Source organism: Rhodotorula toruloides, assembly GCF_000320785.1.
Source record: "Rhodotorula toruloides NP11 unplaced genomic scaffold Scaffold2, whole genome shotgun sequence".
Lineage (NCBI taxonomy): Eukaryota > Fungi > Basidiomycota > Microbotryomycetes > Sporidiobolales > Sporidiobolaceae > Rhodotorula > Rhodotorula toruloides.
The window spans coordinates 727,352-751,427 of NW_015622962.1; the positions used below are offsets into that span (position 1 = coordinate 727,352).

General features: G+C 61.7%; 9 protein-coding genes across 9 annotated transcripts; 3 read left to right on the forward strand and 6 right to left on the reverse strand.

The window, feature by feature from the left end:
- Positions 1-569: 569 nt before the first annotated feature.
- Positions 570-2,578, forward strand: RHTO_02970 (zinc finger, RING-type domain containing protein; the record flags this gene model as incomplete). Its single annotated transcript, XM_016416642.1, has 4 exons — positions 570-1,168; positions 1,230-1,395; positions 1,458-1,602; positions 1,656-2,578. 4 exons carry the CDS (start codon positions 570-572, stop codon positions 2,576-2,578), a joined length of 1,833 nt encoding a protein of 610 aa, XP_016276361.1.
- A 341-nt stretch (positions 2,579-2,919) lies between these two features.
- RHTO_02971 (Glycoside hydrolase, family 5) lies at positions 2,920-4,899 on the forward strand (the record flags this gene model as incomplete). The annotated part of the gene is made up of 8 exons (XM_016416643.1): positions 2,920-3,058; positions 3,122-3,309; positions 3,390-3,559; positions 3,620-3,730; positions 3,790-4,143; positions 4,197-4,276; positions 4,338-4,427; positions 4,487-4,899. The coding sequence occupies 8 exons, from the start codon at positions 2,920-2,922 to the stop codon at positions 4,897-4,899; spliced, it is 1,545 nt and encodes a 514-aa protein (XP_016276362.1).
- A 294-nt stretch (positions 4,900-5,193) lies between these two features.
- On the reverse strand, positions 5,194-7,455 carry RHTO_02972 (glycoside hydrolase family 23 protein; the record flags this gene model as incomplete). Its single annotated transcript, XM_016416644.1, has 11 exons — positions 5,194-5,865; positions 5,925-6,051; positions 6,111-6,170; positions 6,233-6,292; positions 6,361-6,375; positions 6,434-6,478; positions 6,536-6,595; positions 6,655-6,735; positions 6,800-6,844; positions 6,912-6,929; positions 6,995-7,455. 11 exons carry the CDS (start codon positions 7,453-7,455, stop codon positions 5,194-5,196), a joined length of 1,644 nt encoding a protein of 547 aa, XP_016276363.1.
- A 550-nt stretch (positions 7,456-8,005) lies between these two features.
- Positions 8,006-10,733, reverse strand: RHTO_02973 (centromere protein C; the record flags this gene model as incomplete). Its single annotated transcript, XM_016416645.1, has 8 exons — positions 8,006-8,207; positions 8,266-8,330; positions 8,390-8,550; positions 8,607-8,912; positions 8,974-9,972; positions 10,028-10,251; positions 10,308-10,547; positions 10,660-10,733. The coding sequence occupies 8 exons, from the start codon at positions 10,731-10,733 to the stop codon at positions 8,006-8,008; spliced, it is 2,271 nt and encodes a 756-aa protein (XP_016276364.1).
- A 509-nt stretch (positions 10,734-11,242) lies between these two features.
- RHTO_02974 (V-type H+-transporting ATPase subunit A) lies at positions 11,243-13,867 on the forward strand (the record flags this gene model as incomplete). Its single annotated transcript, XM_016416646.1, has 10 exons — positions 11,243-11,245; positions 11,329-11,371; positions 11,496-11,556; positions 11,634-11,687; positions 11,744-11,874; positions 11,982-12,268; positions 12,328-12,989; positions 13,091-13,234; positions 13,297-13,537; positions 13,643-13,867. The coding sequence occupies 10 exons, from the start codon at positions 11,243-11,245 to the stop codon at positions 13,865-13,867; spliced, it is 1,851 nt and encodes a 616-aa protein (XP_016276365.1).
- A 229-nt stretch (positions 13,868-14,096) lies between these two features.
- RHTO_02975 (C6 transcription factor) lies at positions 14,097-17,090 on the reverse strand (the record flags this gene model as incomplete). The annotated part of the gene is made up of 15 exons (XM_016416647.1): positions 14,097-14,383; positions 14,447-14,596; positions 14,655-14,770; positions 14,830-14,892; positions 14,948-15,438; positions 15,497-15,508; positions 15,567-15,687; positions 15,746-16,014; positions 16,075-16,197; positions 16,255-16,447; positions 16,542-16,611; positions 16,679-16,707; positions 16,766-16,778; positions 16,853-16,868; positions 16,923-17,090. 15 exons carry the CDS (start codon positions 17,088-17,090, stop codon positions 14,097-14,099), a joined length of 2,121 nt encoding a protein of 706 aa, XP_016276366.1.
- Positions 17,091-17,288: 198 nt separating this feature from the next.
- RHTO_02976 (uncharacterized protein) lies at positions 17,289-18,813 on the reverse strand (the record flags this gene model as incomplete). Its single annotated transcript, XM_016416648.1, has 6 exons — positions 17,289-17,365; positions 17,427-17,678; positions 17,743-17,943; positions 17,998-18,271; positions 18,326-18,636; positions 18,693-18,813. The coding sequence occupies 6 exons, from the start codon at positions 18,811-18,813 to the stop codon at positions 17,289-17,291; spliced, it is 1,236 nt and encodes a 411-aa protein (XP_016276367.1).
- A 139-nt stretch (positions 18,814-18,952) lies between these two features.
- RHTO_02977 (pre-mRNA-splicing factor RBM22/SLT11) lies at positions 18,953-20,237 on the reverse strand (the record flags this gene model as incomplete). The annotated part of the gene is made up of 6 exons (XM_016416649.1): positions 18,953-19,273; positions 19,329-19,417; positions 19,477-19,713; positions 19,769-19,970; positions 20,028-20,091; positions 20,152-20,237. The coding sequence occupies 6 exons, from the start codon at positions 20,235-20,237 to the stop codon at positions 18,953-18,955; spliced, it is 999 nt and encodes a 332-aa protein (XP_016276368.1).
- A 550-nt stretch (positions 20,238-20,787) lies between these two features.
- RHTO_02978 (plasma membrane protein) lies at positions 20,788-23,925 on the reverse strand (the record flags this gene model as incomplete). The annotated part of the gene is made up of 16 exons (XM_016416650.1): positions 20,788-20,821; positions 20,900-21,036; positions 21,101-21,154; positions 21,226-21,363; positions 21,427-21,586; positions 21,644-21,764; positions 21,822-22,109; positions 22,166-22,260; positions 22,327-22,344; positions 22,412-22,480; positions 22,566-22,723; positions 22,781-22,874; positions 22,955-23,022; positions 23,087-23,420; positions 23,485-23,800; positions 23,913-23,925. The coding sequence occupies 16 exons, from the start codon at positions 23,923-23,925 to the stop codon at positions 20,788-20,790; spliced, it is 2,097 nt and encodes a 698-aa protein (XP_016276369.1).
- Positions 23,926-24,076: the final 151 nt, after the last annotated feature.

The window sequence follows — 24,076 nt, forward strand, 5'->3', positions numbered from 1 at the left end:
ATACTGTACCATCAGCCTGCATCACCCGCCCACACGACCTTGTCCGACCGAAAGAAGCGATCCTTCTGAGGGCGGAGAACGAGTCCGCGAGCGAGAGACGGACTGTTCGCTTCGGTGCATATCTCGCGCATGCTATTCGCAGTGCTGTAGGCTCGGCTGTGACGCTGCGATGCTGTTTTTGACCCTTGTTCGTCGTCGTTGCCGAGAGCGAACTTGGTCGCTGCGACGGCGGACACCTCTCTCGCGCACGAACTCACTCGCTCGGTGCACAGACTGCTCGCTGGCTTGTGCGAGCACACGCGCGGACTGGCTGGCTGGCACTGCGATTCACCCCGACGCTAGCGCTTCCTCTCCGTCCGACTCTGCCTCCTCATCGCCTCGGCCTTCCCTCAACTCAACGCATCGCATCCGGGCGAACTGCCGTTCACTCTGCATCCCCAGCCAACTCACCAGCAGTCGATACACACCGTCCTGGCCCGACCAGCCCCGATCGAGCAACCTCCCACACCTCCCCTGCACGCTCATCAGCTTCTCCCGACTGACCCCTCACGCGACTCGCGCCTCGAAGAATGGGCAACAACCAGTCCTCCTCGTCCAGCGGCAGCGGATCCGGCTCAGGCAGCGGTAGCGGCGGGGGCAGTCTGCGCGCACACCCGGTCGCTGCGGCCCAGTCGGCATTGAGGAACCGCGCTTCGACGGCCAGTTCGGCGACGAGCATGACGGACGGCGGGTGGCCCGAGCCTCAGTCGCTCCTCTACGCACGACTCGAGTACCACCGCCCGACGGTGCACAAACTCATTGCCGAGAGGAAACTCGCGCCGTTCTACCTCGGCTTGCAGGACTTTGATGAGGACTGGGACGCGGGGAGGATCGTTGCGGCGCTCGATGAGGCCGAACAGCAGGCGACGAGGAACCTCAAGGATGCGCATGCGGCCGCTATCGAGACGGCCAACGAGGCCGAAGCCGCACAGCTCTCTGCGCCGTCGGGAACTCGCAAGCACAAGGAGTCGGTCACGGCGTACAATGCGGCTGTCTTGCACCGCGAACGACTCGCCGAGGTCCTCAAGATCAGGGAGAAGAAGGGCGGAGGCGCGCTGCAGACGACCAACAAGACGGACCAGGCGAAGCTCTACGTCGCGAAAGCCCTCGAGTGCCCGATCTGCTTCCTGTGCGGTCATTTCATCTTCTCCTTGTCTGTAAAAGCGCGCATTGACGGTGAACTCGCGCAGCTACTACCCGCCGAATATGATCCACACGCGGTGTTGCGACCAGCCCATCTGCACCGAGTGCTTCGTCCAGATCAAGCGCGCCGACCCCACGCCTACCCACCTCGAGTCTGAACCCGCAGCATGCCCGTTCTGCATGGAACCCAACTTTGGCGTCGTGTACGAGAAGGTGCGCTCTCCCTCCTTCTTCCGCAAGTTGAGCCGAGTGGACTGATGCGAATCGGGGAGCAGCCTGTCGTCCGGCCGCCTGTTCAGCCGACACCGACTGCTGGATCAGGCTCGTCCTCGTCAGATGTCGTCCCCGGCCGAGCTGGAGGCGAGCGGAAACCGCGGCGCAAGTCGTTCGCGCACACCGAGAAGGAGGTCGTCACGACTGGTTCGTCTTCTCCCTAGCCCAGTCTCGAACGCTCGCTAACGCTTGCTTTGCAGACATGGTCCACCCTGACTGGGAGTCCAAACTAGAAGCCATGAAAGCCGCCGTCGCACGCCGCGCAAACCGCCGCATCGTCTTCCGCCAAGTCGGCGACCGCCTCATTCCCGTCGGTATCACCTCTTCCCGCGCCGGGGACGGGTCGAACCCAACTATGGCGACTACCACCTTGCCGCCGAACTTTTTGTCGCAGATCGCGGCGGCGTTGGATGCGAGTAACGAGAGTGGGGGAAGCGGGTCGGGCGGGAGGAGTAGGCGCGGGAGTCGGAGTTTGAGGCGGAGAGGAGGAGGGCAGAGTGACGAGGTCGTTGCGTTGCTCGAGTCATTGGGGCTTGGTGGAGGGCCGGATCTCGAGGAGATGATGGTCCAGGAGGCGATGAGGCTGAGTCAGCTCGAGGAGGAGGAGAGGCAGAAGAAGGCGAGGGAGGAGGAGGCGAAGAAAGGGGCGGCCGCTCAGGCGGGTGCGGAGGCTGAGGCGTCGACTTCGTCGGTCCCGCAGACGCCGCGGACGACGGAGCGGCTGCTTAACGAGGCGGTCGGCGAAGACATCCACGGCTCGCATCCGCCGACGTCAGCCACGCCTTCAACCTCGACCTCGTCCTCCGTCAGCCAAGGAACCCCTCCCATCCTTGCGCCCATACCTCACGTCGACCTCAACCTGCCGACCACGCCTTCCGCGCTCGCCTCGTCAGATCCAGCCGCCTCGGCCTCAGCCGCACCGGAACTCGCGCCTGTCTCGTCCACCGTCTCACGCACATCCGAAGCCTCTTCGACCATCCCGCTTACGCCTACTCAGGGCTACCAGCCGCTCGGTGACGACGAGAGCGACGCCAATGCGGCCGACTCTGCCGCGCCCAAGCATGGCTCGGAGCAGCAGCACCTCGAGCGGAACGGCGGCGTTGGAACCCTCGTCGACGTCTGATCGCGCACGCTCTCCCCGCCATACCCATATCTTACCCCTCGCAGTCTCACCTTCGACCCTGCACCTGCACATTAGACGCCTCTCGCGCTCGTTCGCCCTTCACCCTGTACTCGCGCTCCCTTCGTCACCTCGCACCTTGTTGCATCCAGTTCTTCCCTGCGCTCGCCCGCCTTCTTTCCCCCGTTGTCTTGCCATACTTGTTCCGTCGTCTGTAGTCTCGTACTCTCTCTTGCATTGCCCGCCGTTCTCCGGTAATCCCCTTGGTCTGCACCGCCCCGCCATCATCTCTCTCGCAGCTCTTCGTCGCTCTCTCGCTCTTCCCGCTCGCTTGGCTCGCTCGAATGGGCGCCTGCCACTCAAAGACCGCTCACCCAGCTGAACCGAACTCTTCTGCTGCCACTGCATTCGCTGGACCTGGTGCTGCACCTCCCGCTCCTCAGGCTCGGTTTGCAATGGCCAACTCGCACGTCTCACGTTCAGGTGCGTCGTGCGCTCTCTCACTACCTCTCTTGACTCTCTCTGAACAGCCTCCACTGGGTGCAGACCAATTCGTCGAGCGACGCGGCAGCGACCTCTACCTCGGCGGCCAAAAGTTCCGTTTCGCGAGCCTCAACGCCCCCGAACTGCTCGACGGCGACGTCAACGGACTGTTTGAGGTCAGAGATACGTTTGCGGTGCTGGCGGCGGAAGGAGCGTTTGGGACGGCTGTGACAAGGACTTATACTCTGCGGGTTCGTCGGCGATTCCGCTTTGTTCGGCCTGTGCGGGCTTGGCTTGCTCTTGGCTGATAAGACGGGGTCTTGATGAACAGATCAAGTCGAAGAACATCGGCCGCGGGCACATCAATGGCTGGAGCAACGAGTGGAACGACTGGATGTGGGATACAGGCAGGCTCGAGGAGATGGACCTCGTGCTTGCTGAGGCTGCAAAAGCCGGCGTCAAGCTCATCATCCCCATCGTCAACCAGGATACGGGCGAGGAGTGCGTTCGAACTCTATCCGCTGAAGCCCGACGACTAACGGAGTTCTTGCTACGAAACAGCTCGAACTGGGTCGGCTCGACGGCTGACTTGACGCGGTATCGCTACGGACTCGGCTCGAACGACGAGGCGAGGCGGATCGACTGGTGGACTGACCACACCATGATCGAGAGGTGCGTTCCTTTCCCTGCGCCACCTCCGTATGCGTGTCAAACTCACGTTCGCTCGACAGTTTCAAGCTCATCATCGACTTCCTCGTCAACCGCGTCAACTCGATCAATGGCCGACGCTACGGCGACGACCCGACCATCCTCGCCTGGGAGACCGGCAACGAGATGAACCACCTCGGGATGCGTCCTGCGCCCGCATCCTGGACGCTCGTCGTCGCCAAGCACCTCAAGTCTCGCGCGCCGAGGACGCTCGTCATGGATGGGTCGTTTGCGAGGAACGATGATCCCGAGCGGTGTTATCAGAAGGAGGTACTCGAGAGCGGGGATGTCGATATCGTCTCGTACCACTACTACGGCAACGGCGAGATCCGGCGCGTCAACAAGGACTGCCAGATTGCCAAGCGGCACAACAAGGTGTACGTGCGGTTCGGCAGACTTTCTCATGCCTTGCTGACCTTCGCCGTTTCAGCTTTATTGCCGGCGAGTTCGGCTTCTTCTCGAAGGCCGACGATTACGCTTCCTTCATGAGTGCTGTAGATTCGGCTGGAGGTGCGTCCGCCATATAGGACTTACCAGACCGCCCTTAGGCTCACTTTGGCTCTTCCCGAAGGCGCCGGCTCGCTCGCCTGGTCGCTCCGCCCGCACTCGGCTGGCGGCGGTCACAAGACGCACGGAGAAGGCGACGGACACTGGTCATACCGTGCGCAGCTCGCTTCGACTTACCTCGCTTCCCTCTCGAGCTGACTTCGCTTCCTGCAGACATCCCCGGCTGGAAAGACTCGCCTCACCACGAATTTGACGCACGAGAAGCTTCCATCGTCTCGGCCATCCGCACAGCATCCTTCAAGATCAACGGCCAGAAACCGCCGTCTCGCTTTCCCGTCCCTCCCGCACCGTCGAAACCCTGGACCGTCCCCGCTCGAGGCGGACCAGCGATCTGCTTCGCAGGCGCAGCATGGGCGCACTGCTATCAAGTTATCGTGCGACCAGCGTCGGGCGCAGGAGGAGAGCAGGTCAAGGAGGTCAAGGACTATACGAAAGAAGGCGAGTTCTTCGTCGACCTCGGCCGCGAGATGCAGAGTTGCGGAGGTCAGGGCGGCGTGCAGGTCACAGTGAGGGGCATTAGCGTTGACGGCGTGGCGGGAGAGGAGTCGGAGGCGATGTCGCTGTGAGGGTGTAGAGGTTCTCCCGGATCGCTGTGCAACAGACACTTTCCCTCTCGTCCTCCCGCCTCCGCAGCTCAGAGAGGCGCATATAGAGAGCGCAAATACGAGCTCGACTCGTTGCAGCTGTGAAAGGAGGGTAGATACGATCCTAGGAAGGAAGGGTAAGGAGGGTATGGGTGCGGCTCGAGGACGAACAACGTCGGGGGAGGGGTATCGGGGGCACGCACAGCGTGCAGACAGGTAAGAAGACGAAGGATAAGGTGCGCGGGAACGTCGGAAGGTTGAAGGGAGAGGGGAGACTTAGGACTGGTTTGAGCACAGGGCGAGGTTCCTGTACGATCCCAGTTCGTACCCCGTACGACCCCTTAACCACCCCGCCGTCATCTGATAAAGGTAGTCAAGATTATTTTGTTGCTGGCAAGCTGGCGTATTCGCTTTGGCCGTCGCCGAGTGGAACGACATCCCTTTGTACCAGCCGTTGTAGGCGCCGAGGGCGACGAGGAAATCTCCGCCCTGGTTGGCCAGCTCCTGCTTGAAGTAGTTCGCGGCCGTCCTGACGTTGTACTCGGGCTCGGCACAGCCGTAGTTGTCGCGGCCGCCGCACTTGTCCTGCGTGATCTGCATCAAGCCGAACGCGCCGCCATTGTCGCCGAGGACGTGGGGGTTGCAGGTGCTCTCCTGGAGCGCGAATGCGGCAAGGAGAATGGGAGGAAGACCCGTCTCCTTGCCGATTTTCTCGAAGAGCGGGATGAAGGGCTTGCACGGTTCCCAGACCGGGTTGGTCGCGAGGGCGTGCTCGATCGAGACGGTGGAGATATGGTCAAGGGTGACGCCTTGCGGAGGTGTCCAGCCAGAGTCGGGCGACGACTTGGAGATGCCGCAGTTGAGGAACTCCTCGGATCCGTTCGGGTTCTCTTCCGTCGCGCCGCTGGGTCCGCAGTTCGACGAGTGGAAGCCGATGAGGCCGACAGGCTGTAGGAGAGTATGGTTCAGTGCCTTAAGATGCAGAGGAAGGTCAGGCATGGACGAACGTTCTTGCCGCCGACGGCCGTGAGCTGCGAACCGCTGCTCGAGTCGGCCTGCTTCTTGCTCGACGCCTTCTTCTCAGCAGCAGCCTTGTCGGCGGCGGCCTTGGCGGCGGCGGCTTTGGCGGCGGCGCTGGCGGCGGGAAAGAGTCAGGGCAAGAAGGGAGACGGCGGTGGAAAAGTCGAACGCACGTTTCGTCAGCCTTCTTCTTCTCGGCAGCAGCCTTGTCCGCTGCAGCCTTTGCGGCGACCCTGTGAAGAGCGGGAGTTAACGGGACTCGAGACGAGACGGGCTCGAGGGAACCGGCACTCACTCCTCGGCCTGCTTCTGTTCGACCGCCTTCTTCTGCTCGGCAGCCTTCTTTGCCGCGGCACTGCGCGTAGGCGAGCATGTCAGTCAGCTACAATCGCGGGGAGGGCGTTGAGAGCGAAAGAGACGCACGCCTTCTCAGCGGCACTACGGAATGAACGAGCGGTCAGCAAGTGCAGTTACGACATTGGCGACGAGTACGTACGCCTTCTTCGCGGCAGCTTCCTCCTCCGCCATCTTCTCGGCGGCGCTATGGAGGGAGAAGGTCAGTCTAGAGACAAGGTCAAGGCGAAGGTTGGCGACTCACGCCTTCGCTGCAGCTTCTTCCTGCGCCTTAGCTTCGGCTTCGGCCTTCTTCTTCGCGGCGCTGCAGGGGGAGAAATGGTCAGCGCAGAGCGGCGAGGCTGAAGAGAGGAGACAACGGACAGCTTCTTCGCGGCAAGCTTGGCTTGACGCTTCTTCTCCTTCGCGGCGGCTTCGGCATCAGCCTTGGCCTTCGCAGCAGCACTGGGAAAAGGCCAACACGGGTCAGCTCACCTCGACGACGAGACAAAGGAAAATCGAAACGCACAGCTCCTTCGCGTGAGCGGCGTCCTGCGCCTTCTTCTCGGCCTCTCTGCGAGCAGTCAGCGAAGCGTTAGCGACTGAAGCGCAGACTGCGGTTTACAGGGTTCGCGACGGACGCCTTGGCCTTGGCAGCACTGTTCGAGTTGCGAGAGGCCAAGTCAACTCGACGCTCGAGAACGCGCAGACAACAGAGACGCACGTTTCCTCCTTTGCCTTGGCAGCAGCCTTCTCCTTGCGCTGCGCGACAGTCTCCTTGAGCTGAGCGGCGTCCTCCTTCTTCGACGTCGAGGCGGTCTTGTCGTTCGAAGCGAGCTTGATGGGCATGGCGAGCTTCATCGCCGTGCCAATCTGGCCGACGACGTTGCCGATCTGGTCGAAGATGACGGGCAACTCGACATCGCGCTTGCGGAGTGCGACGATACCCTCGGGCAACTCGAAGCGTTCCTCCTCCTCCTGTCCCTCTTCTGAGTCGAACGAAACCGCAAACGACTGCGGCGCGGCCTGCGCGACGCCTTCGGGCGGGGCAAAGTAACGGAATGCCTCTCGCCTGGAGAGCGAATGGTGCGAACGAGCTGAGCGTCGGTGGTGTGGGCGGTCGAAACGAGCGGAAGCGACCGTCGAGGCGGTCGCTGCGAAGGTGAGCGCCAGCGAAAGATGCATGGCTGGCAGTGTCGAAGGTGTCGAAACGAGTGAGAAAGCGTCGCCTGGACAAGGTCGGACGGGTGGAAAGGAGCGAAGGGGTCGTGCGGGTCGCGTGGACTTGGGTCGGAGAACCCGGCGGGTGCGTACGTCGGCGGGCGGAATGCGTGGGTCGAGTGAATGGTACAGTACAGAGCACAGCGTCGATTCAACGTCGTCCAAGCCGTCCAAGCGACGAACCAAGCCAGCGGGCGCGAGAAGGGCGATGATCGAGAAGCGCAAACGCCTTGCGCGTCGAGGACGCGGGGAGTGTTGTTCAACACTTGGCGTGCACCTGGCGGCCGACTCTCGACGACTGCAAGGAGCTCTGACGGCGACGCACGAGCAGCAGGGACAGACGGACGAAGCCCGGACGCCGGTAGAATGAGACGACAACCAAGTTCCAACGGGATTTTACGATAATTCGTTAGGTGAGGGGTATGTGTACTGCTAGAAGGTGTATAGAATCGTATGTAGAGACGTTGGCGACATTTTGGCGATGTAGGTGCACCCGCGGGCGGGAGCGTCCACCTCACTCCTCCTCTTCCTCCTCCTCGACCGCCTCGAGTTGCGACTGGACGAACTGCTGGCTGCCCGACTTGGTGTCGTTGCGCGAGCTGCCGTCCTCGTATTCGATGACGCGGCGGCCCTGCGCGAAGAACATCTTGACTTCGCGGTTGGACGTCGCGACGATCTGGTAGGTGTTGCCGCGCGGGATGAAGAAGGTGCCGCCGCTGCAGGAGATGCCGCATAAGCGTGCGTGCTACTCATCTTAAGAAGGATAGGACTCACGGGCCAATGGTGAAGCGCGTGCGATGGCAGAAGACTGAGACGGATCCTTCGATAACGTAGAAGATCTGCGGGCGCGCATCCCGTCAGCAGCGCTTCGCGACCGCCTAATGATGACGACACGCACATAAGAGTTGTCCCTGGACGGCTTGAGGCCCTTCTCGCCGCCAGGCGGGATGTTGAGGACGCCGCCGGCGAGGTAGTCGAGCTCCTGGTAGATCTTCTGGTACGAGAACTTGCCGTCGAACGTCGGCTTCGGGTCCATCATCTTGGCCGTGAAAGCAATGCCTGCGTGCAAGAGACGGTCAGCACGACTCGGGACGACGGAGACAGGCGGAACTTACGCCGCGAAGTCTCGGCATCGCCCTCCCAGCTCCAGACGAGGCCATCCGGATCTGTCATGTCGTCGCAGCCTTCCTCTTCAGGCGGCTCGTACTTGACCGACTTGCCCCGGCTGTGCGGCTTGGCGCTGGTCCCGCGCCTTGCGCGCGTACCCTTTTTTGCGCCGGCCTTAGTCAATGGGGCCGGCTCCTCCTTCGGGACGCGGACGACAGCTTGAAGGCCGAGGCCGGACTGTCGTCGGTTGTAGATGGCGCGCTCGTTGCGCCAGTACTCGAGGCGGCCGTATCGCTCGCGGGTCGTCCGCCGGACTGCAGTGCGCAAGGCGTCAGCATGTGCGACCAACTGTTCGATTGAAGGACGAGTACGCACCGCCGTCAATCTCGATCGTGCCGGCCTCCCTGTAATGCCTGTCGATGGCTTCGATAATCGGCTGCGGCGCCTTCAGACCCGGGCCCTTCCTCGACCGCTGATTAGCCTTGCGCGGTGGGCTGTCCTCCGACGACGATGCGCGAGCACGGCGGGACGAGGGCTTCGTCGCCTTGGTCGTCTTGCTCGCCTTCGTCGCCTTGGTGGCCTTGCTCGCCTTCTTCTTCGGCGCAGCCTTGTACGGACGCGACGAAGGACCCGCAACCGGCTGTTCGTCCTCTTCCTCCTCGTCGTCCTGCTGCTCATCCTGCGAGTCGGCCCCATCCTGGAAGTCAAACTGCTCGCCAGCCTGCTGCTCCTCCTCATCGTCGTACCCGCCGCCGAAATCCTGGTCGTAGTAGTCCTGCTGCTCGAACTGCTGTTCGTCGTCCTCGGCAGGCGAAGGAGACCGATCGACGGCCTTGCCCTTGCCCTTGCGGTCGACGACCTGAACCGGCCGACCGTTTCGGTCGAGCTTCATCAAGCCCGTCGGCGAGCCGACATTCGAGCTTCCGCCTCCGCTGGTCCGACGGTTCGAAGCGACCGACTTGCGCTTCTTCGCCGGCCGGCGGTCGTCCTCCTCCTCCTCTTCGTCGTCCTCATCCTCGTCGCGTGCTCGCGCCTTGCCCTTCCCCATGTCGACCCTCTTCGGCGACCCGCTAAACCGGTCTGCGCCCAACGTAGCGCGCACAACCTCATCCTCGTCCTCGTCCTCGCTCTGCTCGTCCTGCTCGCCTTCATCCTGCGCCTCCTCGTACTCATCTTCGTCGTCTCCGGCCGAGAGGTCCGACAGCCTTCTGCGGTTCGACTTGGCTGAGCCGTTGACGGCCGGAGAGGAGTGATGGAGGCCTTTGCGGGAGACGGAGTGCGCGCCGGAAGCGTTGGTCGAATGTCGGAGGGAGGATGGAGCGCGGGCGGAGGATGGGTGTTGGCGCTGATAGGTCGTCGGCGAGAGCGATGTACCTTTTCCAAGTCGTGTCAGCGCGAGGTTGAGCAGCAGGAAGCGAGCGAAACGAACCGTCGTCTACCATCATGTCGCTGTCATCCTCCTCCTGGTACTCTTCCGCGTAATCTGGCGATTCCCGCCTGAACAGCTGCGTCTCTCGCCGCTTCTTGACTGTAGAGCGGCTGGCGGCGGTCGTGGCGACTGATCGAGCGGGCGAGGAAGAGTGGAAGAAGTTGTCGAGGTCTTCGAAGCCATCGGCGTCGCGCTGCGAGACGGCCTTCGTCACGCCCGTTTTCCTGTGTATCCACGTTGTCAGCACGCGCAACTCGCTCAGAGAATGGAACGGACGCACCGCCCACGATCCTCTCCCGCGATGAACTTGTCCGGTCTCTCCCCCCTTGCACCCCTCGCCCCGTTGACGACCTTCTTCTTCGCGCTCGCCTGCTTGGGCGGATGCCGGCGCACCATGTCGCCAAACTCTTCGTCATCGTCGCTGTACTCGCCGCCGTCGGCGCGGCTGAAGAAGGCGTCGGGTCGTTCGTGGCCGGCAGAGTCGCGCGGCACGCCCTTTGGTGGTGCGATGTTGGTAGTTCTGTCCGCATCCGCGACCGTGAGTGACTGTTCGCGATAGCAGAGGGCCGGTCGCGCGCATGGGCGAGTATACGCGACCGTCACAACAGACGGCGAGGACCCGCTCGACGCACCTGCCAGCCTCGCCAATGTTGTTGTTGACCTGCGGTCTCGGCCCACGTTGCCTTCCTGGCGTCGGCGGTGCCATCTGAGCGGGGTGAGCGGGATGTTGTGGTCGAGGGAGAGGTCAATCAACTCGGGGGCGGCGGCGAGACGGCGGGAGTGCGCGGGGGGTCGAGGGCGCGTCTGACACAACTTTGGCTGTCTAGCAGAGACTAGGCGAGTCCAGTAGCTGGCTGTGCGCGCGAGCAGGCGCTGAAGCGAAGGTCAACCTGCGAGCGATGAGGAGGAGGGTCGTCTCTCGACCTCGCTTGCGTCCTGTGGTTGGACGGGGTTCTGCAGGAGGCTACTGGAGATTGTCCAGTCCTGTTCTCGCCTTCGTACGATGGGAGAGTTGGCGGTTGTAATGGCTCAATACAAAATCGAGTGTAATGCAACTGAATACAACTCGACCGTCCTCATCTTGGGACGCTCGCTCTCGCCTGCGACGTGAGCTTGCGAGCTGAGCACTTTCGCTTGCTGGTTCTAGCGCTACAGACTCCCTTTCAGACCCTCTCTCGCATCTCCAAAGCCCGCCACCCTTTCTCTCCGCCCAACATGGTCCGTCATCGCTCTGTCCCCGCGAACGCACCGCTCGACGCCGAGATGAGGCAGACGAGGCTGACAGTGCGCGAGGAACACAGGCTGGCGCAATGCAGAATGCGAAGAAGACGATCAGGATCCAGGGTGCGTCGCCAGCCGCCAGCGACACTTGCTGCTCCACCTCGCGAACCTCGCTTCCGACACTGACACCCTCGTATCGTGTCCGTGTATGCTCCATCCGACTCGCGTCTTTATTATCACCGAGCAGACGAGGAGCGCGAGTCCAAGTTCGGCTCCGTCTTTTCCGTGTCGGGACCTGTCGTGATTGCGTACGTTCCTCTCGTTCGCTTGGCGGGAAACGACCGCTCCCTGTGAGGCGGCACTGACTTCAGTTTGTCGAACACAGCGAGAAGATGGCCGGTGCCGCCATGTACGAGCTCGTCCGTGTCGGCCACGACGAGTGCGTCAAATTTCACCTTCTCTTGGTATCGCCTCGCTAATCTTGTCCGCCTGCAGGCTCGTCGGCGAGATCATCCGTATCGACGGCGACAAGGCGACAATCCAGGTGTACGAGGAGACGTCGGGAATGACGATTGGCGATCCGGTTTTGCGGACAGGGAAGCCGTTGTCGGTCGAGTTGGGTCCAGGTGCGTCGGTTACTTCCGCGAGGCCCGGCCGTTGCTGCACAGTCGCTACTACTGTGTCCAAGGTTGCGGCTTGTGGTTGAGGCGGCTCTCTGACACTCGTCCAACAGGTCTCATGTCGAACATCTACGATGGCATCCAGCGCCCGCTCAAAGCCATCGCCGAAAAGTCCGAGTCGATCTACATCCCCCGCGGCATCAACACCGACGCTCTCGACCGGGGCATCAAGTGGGACTTTGACCCGGTCAACTTCAAGGTCGGCGACCACATTGCGGGCGGCGACATCTTCGGCATGGTCTACGAGAACTCGCTGGTCAGCGAGCACAAGATCATGATGAACCCGCGCGGGATGGGAACGGTTACGCACATTGCGGAGAAGGGATCGTACAGCGTCGAGGTGTGTTGGACTCGCTTCCAATCGTCTGAGCCGCGACTGACCTCCGTCTCGCTCATCAGGACGTGGTCCTCGAGACCGAGTTCGAGGGCAAGAAGACCCAGCACACCATGCTCCAGCTCTGGCCCGTCCGCGCCCCTCGTCCGACCGGCGAAAAGCTCGAAGCCAACTACCCCCTCCTCACCGGCCAACGCGTCCTCGACTCGCTTTTCCCCTGCGTCCAAGGCGGCACGACGGCCATCCCTGGCGCGTTCGGCTGCGGCAAGACGGTCATCTCGCAAGCCGTCTCCAAGTTCTCCAACTCGGACATCATCGTCTACGTCGGCTGCGGTGAGCGCGGCAACGAGATGGCTGAGGTGTTGATGGACTTCCCCGAGCTCTCTATCGACGTCAACGGCGTGCAAGAACCCATCATGAAGCGCACGACCCTGGTCGCGAATACTTCGAACATGCCTGTGGCTGCCCGTGAAGCTTCGATCTACACGGGCATCACGCTGTCGGAGTATTTCCGCGACCAGGGGAGGAATGTAGCCATGATGGCCGACTCGTCGTCGCGGTGGGCGGAAGCGTTGCGCGAGATCTCGGGACGTCTCGCAGAGATGCCGGCCGACTCGGGTTACCCCGCCTACCTCGGCGCCAAGCTCGCCTCCTTCTACGAGCGTGCCGGCAAAGCCGTCTGCTTGGGATCGCCTCGCCGTACCGGTTCGACTACCATCATCGGAGCGTGAGTCTGGGCTTGCAGGAACGAGCGGAGGAGGCGGCGGACTTCCCTTGCCTTCCCTTCGCTTTACCTTTGCGAGCGCGTACTGACACGTCCTCACACAGCGTCTCTCCCCCCGGTGGCGACTTCTCCGACCCCGTCACGACCGCGACGCTCGGTATCGTCCAGGTCTTCTGGGGCCTCGACAAGAAGCTCGCCCAGCGCAAGCACTTCCCGTCCGTTAACTGGAACGTCTCGTACTCGAACTAGTGCGTATCTCTGTCGCTGATTCAGCCCTGGTGGCGTCGGAACTGACGAGAACGACTTGCAGCACCCGCGTCCTGCAGCCGTACTACGAGGAGACCGAGCCCGACTTCCTGCACTACCGCAACCTCGCGAAGGAGATCTTGCAGAAGGAGAACGAGCTGGCGGAGATCGTACAGCTCGTTGGCAAGTCTTCGCTCGGCGAGGATGACAAGGTAGTCCTCGACGTTGCGAGGCTCCTCAAGGAAGATTTCCTCCAACAGAACGGCATCTCGACGTACGACCGCTACTGCCCGTTCTACAAGACGGCGAGTCGAGTTCCCTCCCTCCCTCGCGGCTCGCATTTCTCGCACTTCACCCTCGTCTTGGTGTACTGACTCTCCTGGCCGCATATTCCTCTCTCCTGCTCGCAGACCGGCATGCTCAAGTGCATGATCGCGTACTACGAAGCGGCAATCAAGGCAGTCGACAGCGAGGGGACGACTTGGTCGCGCGTCAAGGACGCCACGAGCGACCTCTACTACCGCCTGACGCAGCTCAAGTTCCTCGACCCGGCAGACGGCCAGGAGCCGATCGAGAAGGAGATCAACCAGCTGCACGCCGACATCCAGCGGACCTTCCAGGACCTCGCCGACTGAACGACCGGTCGCTCGCTTCCTCTCCCTCTCTTCTCGTCTGTTCCGTTGTTTCTGTTTCCCGCTGTCCAGCTCCTGTAATCAACTCTGCGCGTCTAGACACTGCTCGCTTGCTCGCTCGTGGCGAAGATATCACCAACGGGAGATTCAGGAATGTCTCTTCAAGCGTGCTGTTCCCTTCCTGCCACCAAGCGGTCTCCTCACCTCTCCGTTTGCAATCCTCACCAGCCCATCATGCAGCAATGAGTCCCACACCTGCACTCCACACTTCCTTCGCTCCCGCACCAACCTTGACGAGCTCCCTCCACTCCTCAAAGTCCGGCGTACCGTACATCGTCTTGAAAGACGTCGCAAGGGTCGTCCAGATCTTGGCGAGGTCAGGCACGGATGACGACGCAGCGAGCGCGTCGAGGCGGTTCGAGGCGAAGGGATCGTTCGTGAGGGGCGACGGCAGGGGGTGGACGAGCTTTGTCGATGCGGCGAGAGGCGCGGAGCTTGTCGGCGGAGCGGCGGCGGGTCCTGCGAACGAAGGCGTCGAAAACTGTGCTTCGGAAGGACGAGGATCAAGCAGGACAGGCTTACGCTGCGGTTGCGACTGAACGACCTTCATGAGCACGGCCACGATCCGCAGGACCTCCGCAAGTACCGGCGCCATCTCCCTTCCCTGCAAGCGAAGCAACGCCTGACCGATCAAGCGACGGTTTTTCTCGGCATACAGGCCGTGAGGGTCGTCTGCACGAAGGGGAATTTAGCGTATTGTCCGATTCGCGAACCGACGAAGGCAACGAACTGAAGAAGTCGACGGCAAGAATGAGGAGGGCGTTCAAGCAGTGGTATGTGAGGAAGGCGAACCGGGAAACGGGATGGGCGTCGTCGTAGCCGAGGAAGAGGCCCAGCAACTCTTGCCTGCGAAGCATAGATCAGTCAGCGCGTCCGACGTAACAAATAAGAGAGTCCCGACTCACGCTGCCGACAAGCACGCATGGCGGTACTTGGCGAAGCGAGGGTCGGCAAAGCCGCGAGCGAGGCTGCGCGGGTCAAGCTTGGTGAACGAGGTCAACCGGAACACGCATAGCGACTCACAACGGGCGATTCAAGCGAATGGTGAGCTGCAGCGCCGCCGAATGCGCCTGGACGCGGAAGCGGTCGGACGCAAAGTTCGCCTGGTCCAGCGGGATCACTGCGTCGCCGCCGAACTGCAAAGCCGGCAAGCTCGCCTTGACGCCCGCGAGAGCAGCGTTCTGGTCGTCGATGAACTTGCAGGTTAGCGGGAGGGCGCCCTTGACGGCAAAGGCGGTCTCGCTGATGTTGTGGGCGATCGCGGCAAGGTGACCTTGTACGCCGAGCAGCAGAGTCGGCGTGAAAGCTGGGAAGGGACGAGCCGTGATACCATTGGGCGTGATGTCGGCGTCGTAAGCGTCGGTGAACGGCTTGACGTCGAATTGCGAAGTCGCGATCGCAGACGGGCGTCCCGAGCAGTCGAGCCAGTCGGCCGCGAGCAGCATGTGCCAGACGCGGCGGCGTTCCTCGACTTCGATGACTGAAATCCCGGGTACGCCGGCGGTGTCGCGGTTCTGCAAGCAAGAAGATCGGTGAGCGGCGCTTCGCAAGAACGACGAGCACGATCCTCACCAAGCCAATCATCTGCATCAAGCGGGATGTCAGCGTAGGAACGCAGGTCGAAAATGTCTGGTGTGCGCACCTGACCAAGCTGGACAGCCTGGCTGAGGAAATGCGTGCTGCGGGCATCCATGTTCTGCTCGCTGAAACGGTGTATGACGAGCAATGCGCGGACAGCGTCGAACGTCGGCTGCTCCAGGTAGCTATGGACACTAGCATTGTCAGCGAGCGGTAGAAGAGGCCGAAGGACGACCGTCGCACCTGCCCATCCTCAGCGCCTCGAGCGCCGCCTCGCAGAACCGCTTGCCCGCGTTCTCCTTCTCAAGCACCGCCTTCTTCGTCGCTCCAGGCTCAGTCGCCTGGCAGCCCATCTCGTGCGCGAGCATGGCGAAGATGAGGCCGAGGAAAAGCGGCGCTTCGGTCGCGTTGCTGGCGTTGAAGGCAGCGAGTCGCGCTTGGAACGTCGGGACGTGGACGATCGGGAAGTACAGGTGCTCGTTGTTGAGGAAACGGTTGACGAGCGTCTCGAGCTGTACGGTAGATGAGCGACTCAGTCTCAGCGGAACGAGAAGGTCGCGTCTGGAACTGACCTCTTTTTTTGGCGGAAGAAGGGCGACGAGGTGCGAGACGGTCGGGTTGTTCGCGAGCACCTGCGCGCGGTGCGCAGCAGACGACATGCTCGACGGTCCCGCAGCTGTCGTGCTCGAGTTTGCCTGCGAAGCGGAGGATGTGAGCGGAACAATCGCTTCGCCTTAAGGCGCTAAACGTACCGCAAGCAGACCCAGAGCCTCGGCAGCGTTCTCCTCAGCCATTCCCGCACTCGGTCCGCCAGCTGCGGCGCCAGGAGGACCTGCGAGGCCGACAGCAGCAGCGATCGGGTGTCCGCTCAAAGCGCCGAGGAGGCCTTCGAGGCGGTCAAGCTGGAGACGGAGTTCTTGCGCTTCGGCATCGCGGGTCAGGTGGCTGTGGTGGCGAGGACAAGGAAGGAGAGGTCAGTGGCGGCACCTAGAGGGAGTACAGCATTGAGAAGGAAGACGGAGGTGAAGGGCGCACGCACGGCTGAGGCAAACGAATCGCATCTCCCCAGTCGCACATGTGGCCTTCTCCCCTGTCGCGGCATGCTCCGCCTGTACGTAGAGATATAGGCTGGTCAGTCAAGAGAGAGAAGGGAGAGGAGGAGGAGAGCAGACGAACAAGGGTACCCGCGGTCGCATTTGAGCTTCCTGCGGGCACGCAGACGTGTAAGCAAGTGTAAAGAGGAGACTGAGTGGACGGACTCGCCTCCTGCGGCACTCTGTGCATGTCAAAGCCGGTGCAAACGGATGTCAGTGGGGCTGGAGTCGTGAGACGCGGAAGACGGCAACGTGCGGGCGCAAGTAACGGGCTGCGTCGCACAGTATCAGTATGCGGTTCTGATCCGTAGGCAAACGAGGCGCACCTTGCGGTTGCGCTTCTTGACGGGGGGTTTGACGCCGTCGTCCCCGTCGTCCTCGTCGTCCCGCTCCTTCTTCTTTCCCTTGCTGGACGGGGCAGGCGCGACGTCGATGGGCGAAGGCGTGTCGAACTGTTCAGAGCCCGCAGCAGACGTCGAAGCGAGGGGCTGCATGTTTGTATGCGACGATGTGGAAGAGCGCGGAGATTGCGAGTTGGCAAGTCGACTTTCGCAAAGCGCGCGTAAGCTTCAGGCAGAACGCTACACGCTTTACACAGGTATGACAGAATAAGTCCGAGGTACACGTCGGTGCGAGGATGCGAGGTTGCGACGAACATTCCGACAGAGGTGATCAGACGAGCGAGCGGGTATTTAGAGGGACGTGACAGAGACGAGGATTTGGAAAGCCTGCGCTTGGCGTTCGCGGAAGGCCGGGAGGGCGGACATGCCTGCAAGAGGGAGGGATCAGCGCTTCTGCATGAAGATTGGAACGCCACGGGCTGAACGCACCGAGGGCGAGAGTGTTGATGGCGTTAGCGAGGCCCGCAACTTCGCCATCAACGCTCGAGCGCGCGCTGGAGAGGGTCTCCTCAGCGCCAATCCCCTTCGCGAGCCGTTCCTTGAGACGGTCGAGTTTGGGCGGCGTGAGCTGCTCGACGCCTTCCGTCGCTTCTTGAACGGCTCGAGCATCGTCTGCAACTGCCAGAGTGCGCAGAGCTTGAGAGACTTCGATGAGGCGGCTGAGGAAAGGGCGAAGATGGGCTACGCGAAAGCACGGGAGAGTCAGTCTTTAGCCTTTACAGCCTGAACGAGCGAAGCAGCGTACTTGGCGTCTCGTTCAGTCCGATGACTTTTGGAGACGTCCTGCCGAGGTCTACCGCTCGCACGCCATGACGGTCGATTCGAGACAGGGCGACTTCGACGATAGCGAGACAAGTCGCAGCGAAGAATGCCTTGGCGGACCATTCCGGACCGCGGCTCAGCATCTGTCGGATAGAGGGCGTCTCGACAAGGACGTCGGCGAGAGCTGTGCGCTTCCAGGGGTCAGCAAAAGTTCGCGAAGCCCCAGGGCGAAACCCACCCGAGTAGAGCGTTTCCCTGATCAGCGACAGATTTTCCAGTCCCTGCTGCTCAACCGCCGCCACCCTCGCATTCTCCTCTGACGAATCACGGTGACCGCTCGAAGCGATGTGACCATACGCTCGCTTCGTCTCCTCCGTCGGCTCGCCCTCGCTGTACATAGGCGGCGGTTCGTAATGGGTCCTCGCCCGTTGTGACTCGCCGCTTCGTCGTGGTCGTGCGGAGTCGAGAGCGGCTTGTAGGTCGGCTTGAAAGCGGTCTTGAAAGGTTCGGCGCTGCGGGAACAGTTCGTTAGCCAGACCCGCCTGACATGCAAGTAAGCGCCGCACCTGCAAGATCTCGAGTGCGATTCCCTTCAGATCGGCCGCTGTTCGTGCAACATCTAGCCGCAACGGACTCGACTCTGCCGGTTTGTCGCACAGAACAAGGGCGAGGTCGTGCCGTGCATCTGACGGGAAGCCCTGGATCTTCGGTACACTTGTCTGCCATAGCCGGAAGGCATTGGCGAAAGGCGCGGGACAGTTGGAGGAGGTGAGGGCGAAGGAGCCATCCGGGCTGGTGATTGAAGGAGGGTTCCCTCGAGCGCTGAGTGCGGCGAAGAAGAGGGCGAGCGACGGGCCTGCCACCTGAACGTCGACGTCTGTAGGGTCGATCTGTCAGCCAAACAGCGCCGTACGAACTGCGAGACGAGCTCACCAGCCGTCTCGAGTTCGTCCGTCGTCAAGAGACCCTCCGCGCGGGCTTGGGCCAGTGCAGAGCGGGTGATGGCGTGGAACGCTCTGACGACGTCGTTCTCGTCTAGCGTAGCAGTCGTCATCGTCCACGAGCTGAGCGAGAGTGAGTGGAAGGAGGACAAGGGAGAGATATGCACCGCCTCGCCAGAACTGATGAACCAACTCGCTCACGACGAGGGTTAAGCGGAATGTTAAGGACTGTTACAACAGCGTCAACGACGCCTACTTCCCAGTCGCCTCGATCTCGCGCTGAGAGACCTCGCCCGCCGGCTTCGAAGGACCGCCTCCTCCCGTCTTCTTCGGCCGACTCCTGCCCCACTGCACCTTGACCGGGTGTCCATCGACCTTGACGCCGACGCTGCACTTCTCTGCTGCCATCTCGGCGGCGTCGCGATCGCGGAAGTTGACGAAAGCCGACTTGGACGCCGAGACGAGCACGATCGACTTGAGCTTGTTGTCGGGCAGGCCGGCGGTCGCGGTGAACCAATGCCGGATTGCGTCTTCAGTTGCTGTCGCGGGGAGGGAGGTGAGGAAGAGGGAGGTCTGCAGGAAGGCGGTGTTAGCAGAAGTCGCTCGAAGGAAGCGAGGCCGTACTCACGATGTCGGTGTCCGCGGGAGGCGCAAGTCCTGCCTCGCCAGCGTGCTTCGCCAGGATCTTTCGCGCGACAGGATCGTTGTTGCCGTGGTCTGAGCGAGAGAGTGGATCAGCAACTTGAACGCTCGAAAGGGCCGAAATACAGTCTCACATCGATCCTTGATGTTCTGATGGCTCAGCGCGTTCTCGACCGGCAGCTCGTGCCTGTACGGACACGCATCGCCGCGGTTGCACGCGCCCTTGGCGTAGAACGAGCAGAGGTGGGGACGATTCCGCTTGTACGTCGGGTCGTTGCGCGCCAATCGCTTCAGCAAGTCGCGTCCTGCGCTGTCCGCCTTGCCGAACTGGAACGCGCCCGATGCGCCGCCTTCCTCCTGCGCCTTCTCGACTGTGAGACCAACGCGTCAGCACAAGCACAATGGAGCGAACTGGAGCAGACTCACGGTTTTGAGCATAGTACTCCCGGTTGATATTGCTCGTCGGCGCCTTTGACTGTACGCCCAACACCGTGTCCCTGACCTGCGTCGGCAGACCAAACTGCAAGTCGAGCAGGCAGGTCTGGCAGACGTTCTTGGCCTTTGCGCAGACCTGGCAGATCTCCGTCTTCTTGTACCGCATGCCCTGTCCTGGCAGCCATCGGAAGACCTGCATCGAGACGTGTCAGCTCATACATCCCACAGCAGCGGCCGCAGAGGAACGCACCGTGAATGGCCGGGTGCAGACCTTGCACTCGGCACCGAGAGGCTGCTTCGACATGCGGATGTAGCTGTGGCGCGCCGACCAGTCAGCTCGCATACCCACAAAGACTGGAATGAGATGCACGCACGGGTTTGGACCGAGGCAGACGTTGCAGAGCGAGGGGAAGTCACTCGACTCGTGCCCGGCCTTGTTCAAGTCGGCTTTGGGAGGCATGACGGGAGCGGGGAGGCAGTGGAGGAGCTTGAAGGTGACTTGTGACGCTTCGCGGGGCTTCTAGAGGGCGTGCGTGTGCCGGTTCGGAGCTGACTGATGAGGGGAGATGAGGAGGCGACGGAGGATGGAGGCGAGGCGGGAGTGCTTGATGCGACGCAGAGATGCTTAGATTGGAATCGAGCAGCGGTGCAGCACAGCACAAGCGACTTCTGAGCGAGCGAGGTGGTGGTAGCAGCGAGAACGCCCACTTGCCCCTCCTTGTCCTCTTGGACCTCACGGTTGTTGGCTCAGAAGCGACTTGCAGGTTCCCGACTTCGTACGCGCCCTGGCAGCACGCCATCGACACTCGTCAGACCGCGCAAAGGCCCTTTGCCTTGCTCTTGCCCGGGGAAGACCGGCCAAAACTGCCTGAGCGAGCAGAATGGACAAGAGAAAGGTCACTGGATACAGGTCAAGACTAGGCGCGCAACTAAAGTGTGGAATCTAGGCAGTAGGGGTAGCCGCAAGACGGAGGGGAATTCGGGATGGACAGCACGCAGAGAGCGAGGGATCACCAGCGCGGTGCGGGAGTGCGGACGACGTATCTGCTCGCGAGCAATCATCAGCTGAGCTCGCAAAGCGAAGATGAGGAAAGACGAAGATGAGAGGAAGCGCGAACGTACTCCTTGGTGGTGCCGCTGCCTTGACTCTTCTCGATGCAGAGCGAGAAGACCATGTCGCCCGTCGCCGGGTCGTAGTCGCCCATACAGTAGTTGCGGCGGCCCATGACAGTGTTGCTTTTCGGCTTCGAGCCGTCGGTCTGCGTGGCAAGGTCGTGTGAGCGAGCACATGAGGGCGAGCGAGTAGGGCGGAAGCAGACGCACGTCTTCGGTGAAGAGAGGGATCAGCTCTTCCTCCGTGTCAATCTTGTGCAGCGTCTGCATCGCACCAAGTCATCAGTTCCCTACTCAACTCGCTCGACTCGACGGGAAGGAGAGCGGGAACTCACCTTGTGCTTCTTCCCTCCGAGCTTCGAGACGAGCCAGATGACAGGCGGGGGCGGAGGCGTGTTGACGATCGCAGACGAGATGATTTGACACATGTACTTCGGGTCCTGCGCCGGCTCGAGCTTTTTCTTCGAGTAGAACTGCGCGGACTGAGTCAGCAAGCCGCCTTCTCCTTCTTTGGAGGCGATAAGCGCCCGACGCACCTTGCTATTCGCGCTGCAGTGCACATCCCCACTCATGAACGAGATGCGGACGTGCTTCCCGACCGCCCAGCGCTGGAACCGCTCGATCAGCGCGTTCCGCTCGGCTTTGTGGTCGCCTGCGCAGGGGTGGTCTGCGAGATCGTCCTTGAGCTCGGCTTCGCTGCGATCCGAAGCATGCGTCAGTGGGGAAGGGGAGGGAGGAAAAGGGAGGACGAACGCGTTGAACTTGTTGACGGCCGAAGGCATCAACTTGGCTCGCGCGAGCAGCGTCATCGGGTTGAACTTGCTCTCGAGGATGTTCTCGAGCGCGACCATGCGAGGATAGGCGATAGGTACGCCTGCATGCATCTGTCGGGTCAGCGGAGAAACGAGAAGACGAGGACGGTGGAACGCACCGAGAAGGACAACGAGGTGCTCAACACCCGCCGGCAAAGCCTTGACCGCCCTCTCACACCTGTCATACGTCGTCTGACTCGCCAACTGATCGAACCTTCTCTCGCTCCGCCAGTCGATCATGAGGATGTACTGCCTCGGACCGAGGTACGAGAGGAACGAGTGATTCGGGTAGGGGATGAAGGCGCCTTCCCCGCCGATGATGAGCGATTTGGAGGGGTGGGTCGAGACGGAGGGGATGCCGACGGCCGAGTCGGCGGCGGTGCCGTCCACTTCGTCGACGATGAACACTGCAGCGCAGAGACGGTGAGCAGTTGAGCGGCGAAAAGTTCGCCGTGTGACGCACTCTGGAACAGCAGGAACCACTTGTAGCCCGTCGCGCCGATCGTGCTGAAGACAGGTGACCGCTGCAAGTTGTCCGGGTACGAGCCGAAGCCGTCGCTACGGGTCGCGAAGCGAAAGTCAGCTCGACCGCTACGGTGTTCTCGGATGATAGCACAGACGCACATCATGTCGTGGTCGTCGCTGCGAGAGAAGCGGGAGGCAACGTTAGCTGAGATGGCCAAAGAAGCGAGTCGAGGGGGTCACGTACAGCATGTTCAGCATCGGGATCTTGCCGTTGGCGATACCGAACGCGCCGTCGCGGAACCAAGAGCAGTACCTACGACAAGACGACGACCGTGACGATCAGCTTCCATTCTTCGCTCGAAGAAACCGCGAAACGAGTCGGTCCTCGCATAACGCACCAGTTGAAGAAGAACCTGTCCAGCGCAAACTTCATCTCGTCCGTCACAGGCGCCGCAATCTTTGTCGCAACGTCCGTTTCGGCGATCCAGGGAGCGATCTCCGGTTCTTTTGTCAAGGGGTCGCAGTAGAGTTGGTCGCCGCCGCCGACCATGACGTGCTGTGAGAGCGCTAGTCGTCAAGAAAGCTTGGCTGAAAGGAAGGGAACGGGACGCACGATGGGCTTCTGCTCGTGCTTGCGCAGGACGTCGCGCCAGAGCGGATCGGGACCGTTGAACGCGGCGGTGTCGACACCGGACGAGAAGCCGTTGCTGCGAGACGCGGTAATCGTCGATCAGCGAGGAGCACGTACCAGCACCCTTGTGCTGAAAGGCGAGAAGCGAGGACTCACCAGGAATGGTACATTACTCGGAACTCTTGGTCGGCTGCTGGTACCCAGAACGAGTTCTCCGGTCCGTTCTGCGTCGCAAAGACGGTTCATCAGCATACAAGACTAGTAAAGCGGGAAGAAGTCCGGACGCACGTTGAGGGAATAGTAGATCTCCTCCTCGCGCTCGCCCATCGGCACCTCAATCTTGAACCTCCAGAAACTCTGCCCGCCCGCCATCGAGTAATACGTCTGGATCTTATGTCCCGTAATCGTTCGGCGTCCAACTCCTTCTTCCTCGTGCTTCTTCGGCATTTCGTGGATCTGCAAGTTCGAGAGACGAGACTCGAGTGCACCGCCTGTGGCGTCCCATTCGAGCGTCAGGGTGGGAGGGGTAGAGTAGTCCGAACCGCTGTCGGAGGTCACGATCATCGCAAAGCCGTGCCAGACGTTGTTCACGCAGGTGTCGTAGCGGAGCATCACGTTGGTCCTGCGACGAGGCAGACGAAGGTTAATCGCGCAACTCCAGCAAGATGCGAATGCACTGAACGCACATGGTGACGAGATGCGGGCTCATGCGCCTGTCGCTCGTGCCCGGGCGATGCTTGAGCGGCTCGACATTCGGGACGGTGCCCTGCGCCGGCTTCGGTCCGGGCACGTCCTCGTGGTCAACGACCGTCTGCACAGGCCTGTATTCCTCCTTGTACGTGCCGGCAACACTGTCCTTGGCGTCGTCTGGCACGCCGACTTTCGAGCGCAATTCTGCTTGGTCGGCCAAAGGGGCGGTCGTTTTGATCCCGTGCAGTCCGAGCTTGCCGTCGATGGCTGCTTTGCGCTGCTCGCGCTCGGCGCGGCGGCGAGCGTGGAAGCCTGTGAGCAAGGTGCGATGGTCACGAGCGGGAGGGGCAAGCGAGGTGCGGGAGGGTGCGAGGTGAACGGCGTCAGCGCGTGCTGAGCGGGTAGAGTGGGTACGGCTGCTTACCTGGTTCATCCATGACTTATCTGTGGGTCGGGCGAGTCTGACGATGCGGTTGTGGGTGCGAGCGAGGGCGCGCTAGGAGATTCGCGGCGAGCTGGACTGGGAGAGAGGCTGCTGCGCTCGTTCGAGTTCGGGTGGGCTGTATCCGAGTCTGTGCGAGTGTGTGA